This window comes from Leuciscus leuciscus (genome assembly GCF_965113295.1).
Source record: "Leuciscus leuciscus genome assembly, chromosome: 10".
Lineage (NCBI taxonomy): Eukaryota > Metazoa > Chordata > Actinopteri > Cypriniformes > Leuciscidae > Leuciscus > Leuciscus leuciscus.
This window is the reverse complement of record NC_138734.1, coordinates 34,164,183-34,176,541: the sequence shown is the minus strand read 5'-3', so window position 1 is coordinate 34,176,541 and position 12,359 is coordinate 34,164,183. Positions and strand designations below refer to the sequence as shown.

General features: G+C 36.8%; 1 protein-coding gene across 1 annotated transcript in view; it reads right to left on the bottom strand.

The window, feature by feature from the left end:
- The window catches only part of igf1ra (insulin-like growth factor 1a receptor), a 99,246-nt gene extending 90,212 nt beyond the window's left edge, over positions 1–9,034 (bottom strand). Inside the window, exon 1 of the mRNA XM_082181885.1 lies at positions 8,113–9,034. Within this exon, the coding sequence (XP_082038011.1) occupies positions 8,113–8,206 (94 nt within the window). The 5' untranslated portion in view covers positions 8,207–9,034. The remainder of the gene's footprint in view (positions 1–8,112) is intronic.
- Positions 9,035–12,359: the final 3,325 nt, after the last annotated feature.

Genomic DNA, 12,359 nt, shown 5'->3' with positions numbered 1-12,359 from the left:
ATATGAAAGAGCTATATAAATTTCTCATTCATTCATTCATTCTGTTCAAATCATAACCTCTGGGGTCCAGATTAAATGACAATTACAGTCATTATGACCCGCGTACCGCATGTACGTTGCCCAAAACTAATATTGTGTAAAGTGCTTCTCTGGGATATATTATAAATGTGTGTTTGAAATGGTCACAAAAGCTTATTCCATTTTTTTAAGAGAAAGAAACTTAATACAAAGGAAAGCTTTCACATCCTTCCCACACAACCTCACAAGTGAGCAGCAGTGTTAAGGTCCTCAAATCATTTTCCCTAAGAGGATTGTGCTCAGCTCTGCGTTCAGCTATAATCATCAGGAATCAGTCCATATTATCTGGCCAATCCTCCCTGAGAGGTCATGAGCTCAGCTCTTATTTATGTCACCTGCGATTGTTGTCTTACCAGCACGCAAAATTCAACTGTAGTGGTCGACCGATATTGATTTTTTTCAAGGGTTTAGAGATTGTGTGAACACCTGTCCGCATCCGATTCGGACAAACCGACTGCAATGTACAGAATTTACTAGTTCATGAAGTCTACAAATGCACACTTCAGAAGATCTCAGAGCTGGATTCAACAAAGTCTGCAAGGTTTGTGAAATGAAATGTTTATTAGATATTCAAAAGATAAAAAGTCCCCCCGCTGTCAAAATAAAAGCCCCCCTTACGATACACCGACCAAACAGACAAACTTGATGCCGATAATTAAAAAATGCCAAATATCAGCACTATTCAACTGCAAAACACAAGTGCCTACAGTGCTTATCTTTCACTAGGAGCAAACAGTAACCCAGGAGAGTCATTCATTCACTGTGGTTTTCACACCACGCTGCAAACATACTGGTCTGAAATCCAACTCTTGCTGTTAACATTTGATAACCTTTTGCAGGCCTTCCACAGGAATCCCTGTACCTCTTGGATAGACAAGGGAAAAACAAGACTTATCTATTGCCTTTCTTGAGATCTAGTCTGTAACCTACTGGCTTCACTTGTCCATCCATCAGATCTTATTTCCAAATGAGAAAAGTACACAGCAATTTATTTGAAACCAAAAGCCCCACACTACAGTACGTCTTAATTGCAGCTGTTAAAGTGACCTACAGAAAATGACCACCCTTGTGGGACCAATTAATATCTTCAAGAGATTATCAAAGGTTACTGAAACCACTTTGAGTAATCGTTCTCGGAAAACAACACTATTTTAGCGGTTTTCCCGCACTTGCACTGTTATCTGGTGAAGCATTGTTGGGTGACAAAACTCTTCCTGGTTTTAAAGCTTGGTCACACACAAGATAAGAAGCCAATTTCACTTGAAAGTGAGCAACACTATGCAAAGCAACTGAAGTGAGAAGGGTGCATGTCACATACGGTCTCATGTGACTATTTGGAAGAACATGGGTTTTAAATGCACCCTTGCTGAATAAAAGCATTCATTTCTTTCATAGATCTTTTTTATTCCAAACTTTTGAATATATAAGAAAAAATTACTTCTTAAAAGTGACAATAGCATGTACTCTTCACTAACAGGCCCTTTGTGAAAGGATTCATTAACTAACTTTCATTAAGACCCTTCGAGTAGCGTCACCTTCTTGCAACGCAAGTTTGGAATTCGTCCAAGGTTTAAACGCCACCAGCCAAACATCTTTCAACATGCACTTATAGGCCGTGCATTTCCTGCACCTTCCTGCGGAAAACAACAAAACGCTGACATTTAGAGTTAATTCCTCTTTCTTGGCCCGAATTCAAAGAGCGCTTTGCATTAGACCTCTGCGATGGGGGTCCTGAGTCAGCCCCGCAGTAAGGGGGCACAGGGGAGCACGACCAAGATCCTGGTTTGTGCTCCGCAGCGCTCACACCTGCCACCTCAACTGCTGTTTAATCCCCCACATGCTGGAAGTCATCTGACCACTGGTCTGGTGCTACACTTCCCTTCAATAGCCCTCACTTCAAAAGCACCAGCTCATATGTCAGAGCCCAACTAGTAATACAACACCTATGCCCCCCCCCCTCGCATTCTCAGCTAGCAAAACTCTGCCTGAAAGATGGAACAACATGGTATGTTGCTGAGGCAGAGGTTTACGGAAGATAGGGGTCAACTAATAGTGCAGAAATACACCCACACAGAGCGGCTAGTATCTTTCAAAAATCCTAAAAACTTAAAACCTCTAGTTCCTCAAAGTAAACATTTTTTAAATGCAACAGTATAACAAATCTGGATTATACCGATATTATACTGATAATTGTTATTGTTGGTAATAGTTAAATTCTACACTATTTTGTATAAATAAATTAAAAATAACAACTAATCTAAACTAAAGCCAATCGTTTTAGATGCTACAAGTGACTTTAGGGAATACAGCAATTTGGAAAATTATGATTTGCTAAGGATTACATTTAACAGTGTTTATAAAGTGCTTTTTTTTTAAAAAGATTAAAATTAAATGTTTTTTTTTAAATCAATTAAATATCCAATATCAACCGATATGGATAAATAAATACATTTAAAGAGATCAATACTTTTATTCAGCAAGGATTGTTTCTGTTTCAAATAAATGCTGTTCTTTTGAACTATTCATCAAAGAAGAAAAAAATACTGATTTATATTATATAATTATATTTCTTATTTATAATTAAAATAATATATATTATAATATTATAATAATATAATACTGTTTCTTGAGTACCAAATTAGTATATTAGAATGATTTCAGAAGAATCATGTGACACACGAAGACTGGAGTAATAATGCTGAAAATTCAGCTTTGTCATCACAGAAATAAATTACAATTAAAAATATATTCAAATTGAAAACACTTATTTTAGTAGTAATATTTCACATTATTACTGTTTGTGCTGTATTTTTTATCAAATAAATGCATCCTTGGACGCGAGTAACTTTTGAATGGTACTGTATATTGTGCATGCCTAGTAAAAATTATTAATGATTCATTCACATTCGGGTTGAAGTTTGAACCTGTGTGAATCACAACACCAATGCAGATATTTGAAGGAATGTTAAAGAGTTAAATGGGGTCCAAAACAACACTGGGTCACACTGACTTTCATTATAGGACAAAAATACACCAGAGATATTTTTCAAAATATCTTCTTTTGTGTTCCAAAAGAAAGTCATACAGGTTTGGAACAACATGAGGGTGAGTAAATGATGACAATCTTCATTTTCAGGAGAACTATCCTTTCAAATAACAAAAGCCACACAAGGGTGAAGCTGTCAGTGCAAGTACAACCGCCGCACTCACTGTGTTCAATGATCTACGGGTGGTCACTGCACACAGACCTATTTTAAATTAACATTTAATTAAGCAAATACCTCATCTGGCTGCTTACTGAAGCCTTAAGACCGTTTGACTCCAGCAGCGAAACGTAGGCACGAACTAGCACAGTGACACAGATTCAGGGGCAGCGGGAGTGACTCAGAGCGCAGTGCTGTACCGGATGAAAAGGCACGAACGCTCCCACATTGAGGATGAAGCACAACTCAGCAGAACCCAAACAAGGGATGGGGAGACATAAAGAAATATGAAGAGAGAGAGAGAAGCGTTGGTCACTACGGCGCATGTCTGAGTCATTGGAATAGACTCGCTCAACCTGAGGGCGCTTACACACTAGAGAAAGCGTTACATGAGTAGGATGCAGTTTTGAAAGAGGAGAAGTTTGAAATTCAACGCAAATCATCCCCGTTGAATTCAATGGATTCGGAGTGTTATCTGACGCAGCGAAAACTCTAGCGCGTAGGCACCCTTAGTCACAAAAAGAATGAGCAACACCAGAATATCAAATGCCACAGACTGAAGTAGGCAAAGGTGGGCTATCAAATAAACAGTGCAAGACTTCGAGTCCACCCACTTTTCTCTCTTTTGAATGTTTCACTTCGATGACAGCCATTTTTCTCCTGCTTTTTATACAGTCATGACTGTAGATTAACAACAAGTGGAGGCCTGTGAAGATACGGGGCTGAATGTGGGAGTGGGTATTACTGAATAATTTATTTTTTAATCTCGACTTTAAGACACATCTCAGGAGTACGAGGTGCAGTTCTGACAAACGCTGGCCCTCGCTGGGTTTTTTTTTTTAAAGTGTGAGATTGTCTCAGCATTTGACAGCAGCAAAGACTCGCGCTCTCTGCCGCCAGGCTGTCCGGAGGCCGTCCGTGTGAACGCCTAAAGCCCAATAAAACATTCACAAACTCACTACTCTTCGAATCAACAAAACCAAGTCTGTTTCCCTTGCCGTGTATTTTTACATGTTCTATTTTCAAACCTCATGTTTCTCTCGCTCACCCTCTCTTTCTCAATGGACCATGGAGGCTTGTTTGCCATATACTTGGAAGAAGTGGCATGGAAAGTTTACTGTGGTGAAACTTGAAAGGAGGCTAAATTACATTTTATTAGCCGTACCAGATTTTTAAACTGAACAGGATGAAAAAGACCAAAGAGGACTTCCCTTGGAGCATGGCCATTAATTTAGTGATTTAGGTACGGAATATTTGATAAACTTTTCAGTTAGTATAGGAATAAATGTGCAGAGCACTAAGCATAAAGTGTGCAAAGAGACAGACAGACAGACAGATAGATAGATGATGGATGGATGGGTGATGGATGGATAGATAGACTGTTGATTACAATGTTGTGATGCCTAAATTCACTTGTATCATTTAAAATTGATTGATTTTTTGTTTTAGTGCTTTATTTTTAAGTAGACAAAATAGTATAGAATATTAATATCAGCCATTTATAATAATTATTTAAAAAACTATCACCTTATTGATATTGGCCAAAATTTATCTGAATTGGCCATCCTTACCGAAAACATCAAATAACCAAACATGTAGTATTACAAAAAATATAAACCTTCTTCATAAACTGATTATTTAGCCAGTGTCCTACAATTTGTTCCTATTCTTGCTTGTTTAATCACAATATACCCAGCCTAAATGAAAGAGTTAATCTCTAATCAGCCCTTTAAAGTAGAAAACATCAAATCAATGACATCAAAATGGACAAATTGACACAAAACAAGGAGTGGAGAAGTATGAAACCAGTTTTGCCCTGATTAAAGTCAGTTTGTCAGTGGAGCGTCTTTGCAACACTTTATGAGAAAGAGACAGACGGGACAATGCAATGATGGAGTCCAAGAGTGAGAGCTTACCCCCCCACACAAGCCTCTCTGTATAGGGCCAGTGGTCCTGGTCTCCGCAGGGTGCTGAGAAACAGACCCCCCTGACATTCACAGTGGCCTGGATGTGGGACTGGCCACTCCGGTCAATGGCCTTGAATTGCGTCCTAACTCCTTTTGAATGTAAATGGGAGTTTAAACCCAAGAATGGCCCACGTTCATTATGCTACAATGCAGCCCCCGCACAATCACAATTAGGCATTTGATGATCCTTAAACTGCATAAACATTACAACTACATCTGCCAACCACAAGATGTTTTAAAACTGTGGAAAGACATGAAAATTGACAGCAGGAATAACATGTTATCTCATTCTCCTTTCTTCCTTGTGAAACACGATGTTATCACTAACAAATAAATGACATCCTGATATAAAAGACACCGGTAAACAGAATCTCTGTGTGTAATTATAGAAAAATACACAAAACCATACATGAATATGCTTTGGAAAAAGCCACACGACACAAAACTCATTTTTGTAGTCTCCCTTGGGCTTATTCCAAAAACAAAATCACTAAGTCGAATTTTACCAATATAATAATGTAATCAAACAACCTTGCCAGACCAAACCCTGTGGGTTGGATGTTTCGTTTTCACATAAATATGTTAGTCCAATATTTCGTTTTCAGGTTTGCCGTCTTGACTAAGTTTTTTTATCGGATCAACTCTTATCGTGTGCTGTGACCGTGACAGAGACTGAATTCAGTTCGCCAAAATGCTCTGACAATGCAGTCTCTCAGACAACGAAACATTCGTTTATTTCGACCATGAAGTAAGAAATGAACTTTTTATCTCACTCTCTGAAGTGTTTAACATTAAAGTAGTGCAATTCTGTGAAACACAAAAAAATCGATGATAACAGCTGACAGCATTCACTTTCACTGCATCTTTTCCATACAATGAAAGTGAATGGTGGTGACTGAGACTGTAATTCTGCTTAACATCTGCCTTTTTTGTGATTCACAGAAGACAGAAAGCCATACAGGGTGAGAAAATGACAGAATGATCATTTTTGGATGAACTGTCCCTTTAAGCCTTAATCCCCCCCAAAAAAAAAACTATTTTAAGGTAGGACAGTAAATGTGTATGTGAAATGTGAACATCACGAACAAATAGGAAAAGAGGTCTCATTGCATCTGCTTGTCAGAGAAAGTGTTAACGGCAGTACGAGCAGACGGAGATATCTATGGACTTTCAGGTAATCAGCTAACCTAGCTAATTCTTTTTATTGTTGGCATTTTATTTGTTATATTTAATTTTATTACAAATCTTCTGAATCTCCTGATCAAAATATATGCGAAGAAGATGCAGAAACAAGCGATATCATATGTAATCATATGCATATGTAAAATAACACGATTACCAACATTAAACCACATATAAATCAAAACTGCCAAACATTACTGAATGAAATGACGATCCAGGACGAGATATAGGACTGTGCAAGCTTTGAGGGTGTTGGTGGACTTGATCTACTCCATCAATGTTTTGATCATCGTTCTGAATCAGACCTGGATGTAGTCTTTGCACAAAATATTTGCCCGATTTTCTCAGCTTTTTGCTCAAAATGTAGCTTTTTTTATATTAAACTTACCCACATTCAAGTGCTGATAAAAAAAAAAGAATGCATGAAGCTATAATAAAAGCAGAGGCTCTGTTCTTTCTTTCGATATATTGCATGATCATATTCATACAACAAAATATTCTGGGGGACATGACATTTTTGTGAAAATTATCAAAAAGCTGGCGGCTTTTTTTTTTATGCTGGAGGAGAGGAAAGAGTTAATGGACACTAAATTACACTAAATGACAAAACTAGTATCATCTAAATCAGTATGTTCTCCATCTTAATTTTATATACAATATTCACATCTAGGCTACATATTTATACAAAAAAATAAAAAAGGTTAAACATATCAAGTCTGTCCAGACAGGGTGGTTTGTAACAATTTCCATGTACTTAAAAGGCTTGTAAAAAGACTGCAAAAAAATATGATAATATATCAGCTTTATTTACAAATTGTGAGTAATGTTTTTATAATTGTTAGACTCATTTTTAATGTAGTACATCTTCCAAATTTCATTTCATTTCCTCCAGTTATATTGTCCGTTTTAAATTCAAATGTTTCTTATACGTCTACCATTTGAACTGCAAACGTTCAAACGTTCAACAAAACAGGACTTTTGGAATCATTTACACGGTTAAATTTCTACTTTGTTGTGAATAAATATGTGAATTTTATATCAAACTTTGAGACACAAGCACAGAATTACAGCCCATGAACCAAATGTGTTACAAAACTCCCCAGTTTGAACCTCCTGAGGACATTGAGAAACTTAAAACAAGCACATGGTCAGTCACCTTTACTTCACTGCGTGATGCTCGACTGACTCACTGAATTCAGCAAATCTAAATATTACCGTGTATGGTTTAACCTTACTGCCTGTGTGGACTAAATGAAGTAATTAAATAGGCAAATGCTTTATATAAGCCAATTCTCACTTAGCCTCTAAATACCAACGTGATCCAGCTCATGAATAATTCATAAAGCACACTAGACTCACAACACATCCGATGTCACGACAATTAACTGATGGGCCTAGAGACATCAAGACGAAAAAAAACTAAAGTTTGGCGTTAGTATGAGAAACATTTTAATATTTAATGGCAATAGTAGGTCATAATTCAATAATAAATTGGGTCGCGTTTTAAGGCCCTTCTGAATATCTGTACCTGAACATCCAAAGCAACGCATCATGCAGTTAAACTCATGCTTGACATAACATGAGTCCATAACCACTGTGATGCGATTTAAATCAAGGTTTCGATAATAAAAGACAATGATAATATATATGGAGTCTTTTTCTTATTAGACTAAAGCATTTACCTTCTCCATGTGCAGACCAGAGGCAGATGGTGGAGAGAAACAGTACAGGTCCCCAAAATAAGGTCCGAACATCCCTCGCTGTTCCAGATCTCATTCCTAATAATCAGTTTTCCAAAAAATAAAAAGGTGAAACCGCAGCAAAATGCGACGTTTCTTCTTGTACGCAAGCAGAAAGTCCAGAAGAATCCGCTTTGGATGAGCAGCTAGTTCCTTTACGCGTAAAGATAACGGGAGGCGAGGAGGGAGTAGATAAAAGATAACTGGTAATGTAATTTTTCTTTAATGGAAACATTAAGATCAATTAAAACATTCTGTTATTCTTGCCAGCAATTAAATGATGCAATCGTGTCGTAGCTACGAATTTCACTCGACCGATAATTTGCATCTTCTGCCTCCATTTCTTGAAAACCCGAGAGGGACGCGCGCAGTACAGCCAGAGAAACGAGCGGTCTCTCTTCCAACAAAAACACCTTGTGTGAACGTGCCTATGCCAGTGTGATGAATTACGCTATACTGATGTACGGAGGAATTCTGAGGTCACGTTCAAAGAGCTTGACAACTCGGATAGCGTATTTTATGTATGAATGAAAGCCTCCCGACAGGGCTCGATCCAAAATATCCGCCAGGACTAAAATGGTTTCACCAACTGCTCACCCTCCCCTACCGTCTTCACGCGCTCTCATGGTCGGTCTGTTTTGCGGTAGGAAAAAAAAATAATTCTGTCGAAGTGCAAGAGTGAGCAGCTCCCGAGCGTAGGTTTTGGTTTTCCGCAACGTAAAAATCAAGAACTGTGAGATATAAATAGCTTGTGAGGCTAATGTTTGATTCTCAAGTCTACACGGCGGCGTCCACGACTCTTCTGACGGTCTCCGCTCAGTAGAATCACCGCTGTAAACAAAACTCGGCTTCTCTCACAGAGAAACACGCCAAGCAGTGAGAGAATCCCAAAACATGGACTGGACTCCTAAACCAACCATGTCTGCGCCAAATGTCAAGGTGACAGGAAAATGTTTCTTTTTTAAGTTTAATTCAAGAAAATCGTAACAATAATGATTTTACAATACACTGTTATTTACAAATAAGCATAGGCCTACACATAGACTAAATATATGCCAATACCAGATCTGTCATAATAGCCTATTTGAAGAATAATTGTTATTTTATTTGTATAGGCTAAGTGGAATAATCCTACTTTGAAATTAAAAGCTTTCTTAACAGAGATCTTATTGCAAACAGCAAAACAGGAGATAGATAGATAAACTGTAAAAAAAAAAAAAAATGTATATGATCAATAAGTTATGATAATGCAATTTTCAAAACAAGATTCAACTCATTTTTTTAAAGTCAGTTAAATTACTTAATTTTACTCAAGTAAATTTTACTAGTAAAAAGTTACTTGTTACAAGTTAAGTAGCCTACTTAAAACAGTAGCCTACAATACTTTTACAGTGTAGATAGATAGATAGATAGATAGATAGATAGATAGATAGATAGATAGATAGATAGATAGATAGATAGATAGATAGATAGATAGATCTGTTATGCTTCATAAAGTAGTGACAATATGTGTGGCTACTGTATAAGCATAAAAAAAATGCTTGTGCAAGGAAGTAGACCTATAACCTTTAGTTGGCAAAATAATGCTGATTTTTGATTAAACCATCATTCGTTTATAATACCAACTATTTTCAGTAGCCTACGCTACTCAGTCCTAATTAATTCCAAATCATTGAACTCTGGAAGGTAAATTTCACTTTGTCTCTCTGGTAGGCTACACTGAGCTGTTATAGCGAATTAATTGATGTAGATTTTGCATTGTTTTTTTTAAATCTTCATATTTTAGCTACAGTGATAACGATTTGAAATCAATTCGCTATATTAATAAAATAAAAAAAAGTTAGCCAGGTCCACATTTTAGAAGTGCACATATTTTGCCAATGACATAGTCTTGTCAGCTAAATGTAAAATCCGACGTAGAATTTCATTCATAGAGACGGAACGGATTTATAATTACAATCCATTCATCCGTTCGTGATGAAGCAGTGTCATCTCTGTTCAACATTACTGTATAGCCTAACTTTCTTATTAAAAGAGACCCAAGCCTAGATTCATAGAATGCATTTAAAATATTAGATGTTTTTTCAGGTGTCTAAACACACACAAAAAATATTTCAGACTGTTTTTGAGAAATCGCCTTGACCTTGTGTCTTCTAATATGCAACTTTGTGTTTGGCGCCTCCATATGTCAAAATGCTGCATTTATCATGTCTCATTGGGCCATGAACCGATCCTCAGCATGTTCACAGACTGTTTCAGTTCCATATCATTTGTACAACAGATCTTCAGCACAACCGAGAATATGTTTTGTTCTTTCTGACACTTTTTGACACTTCCTTTGAATTTATTTAGATATTGGTGAAAGATCTCAGACTGATTAATTAGCATGTATTGTGGAAGTAGGCATGTAAAAGACTTGATAACATGCAGAGATCCAGCTACATTCCTTTCAAAGATCTTCTTTTTCAAAAACAAAAATGCATTTTTGCTCAAAACAAAGCTTAAACACAAGGATAGTGCCCCAGATTACCTCTGTCCTGGCAAAACAAAGTTAAGCCCTTGTAGCAGAGCATGCAGTCACCAAAAGCTAAACTCCCTTGATGTGAGTTTCTGCATGAATTTGACCTCATGCAGTTTCACGTTCAATTCAAACCTTTGCTTTGGTTTCACCTTTCCTTTCCAGCAAAGTGACAATAGGGATGACATTGTTTGTTTCTCATTTTGTCTAAGCCCAGACAGGAAAGGCAATTTAGAGGAGAGGGTGACAATTATGTTTGGGTGAACAGAAATAGATTCCTGAAAAACATAAAGCTGAAAACGAAGGGAGCGTCAAGGCATGTGAGAGAAAATAGCATATACCGCAGGAGGGGTGCAACAAGTTTGTTTGTTCTTGCGGAGCAGCTTGGTTTGATCACAATTATTATTGTTGTCACACGCAAAACCGGGAGCCAAACATTTTTATTGCAGATGAGCACTGACCATCAAGTATTCGCATCCTCCTCTTTTGTAAATAATAGTTGAGACATTCCTTATGTCTGGGCTGTTTGGGTAAACATTTTGAGAGGGGAAACTTTCCACAGAATGTGTTTGCTGCAATATTCCCAGCAAATAGAAAACAAATCTCTCTTTTTTTTCATGATACATCATTCTGACCTGACTAAACAGTATATCTCTGCATTTTAAAAGATTAAACCGAGTCATTGTAAGCGTAGCAGTCTAAGACAACATGCAGGTCAGCTCTTCTTTTGGATGGCATGAACCTTGATTCATCAATTGGATTGTTGTGTTGCCACTAAAAAGCTTAGCTGGAATTATCTATTAGCGGTTCCTCCTGAGCTTCAGATAATCAACCATGAATTTACTATGGCTACATATCCACCTTCACTGTAAAAAAAAATTATATGACAACTCACGTTTTTGCATTACTTAAGTTGAGCAAATAATTTAAGTTGAAATGACTTACACATTTAAGTTGATTGTACTTACAAATTTAAGGCAGCAACTCTTTTTTACACTGTTCTATTGATTGACATAAAAAAAACTTTAATAGCAACAGTTTCTGTTGCATCATAATTTGCATAATGTTTTGCATACACAACTTTATAATAAAAAGAAACCCTAAACTTCATGTTGAGAATAAGATGTTAATTTTTTTTTGCCATATTTATAACCATTTTTAAACTTAATGTTTATATGCTAAGCTTAAAAAAATGCCTTTCATTTCATATTTGTTGTTGACCATATGTTTATGTTGCATGATAATAGTCTAGACAAGTGAGAATGGCATTTATTTTTTTTATTTATTTTTTTGTCAGTATCATCTTTACAAAGTAGGCCAGGGTTCAGCATAGCCAAGGCCAATGTCATAATCCTCTTGTAATGTCTGTTCATGTGACACAGATTGAAGAAACTCAAGGAATCCCGCATGGGTTACAAAAACAGCCTGATGACAAAGCAAGGAAGGAAAACAAGTATGAAACTCACTGATATGCAAAGCTAGATCCTGTTTTACATCTTAAACAGAAACCATGCAGGTGATTTGCATTTAAAGTATTTTGCCTAATTTACTTTGTTGCAGTATTTACTCTCATGCCAAATATATGCACAGTCAATCCCTTTTAAAGGATAAACTGATTTGATCTTTACAAAATCTCTCCTCCTCTCTCAGCTTTACAAAATCATATTTAACA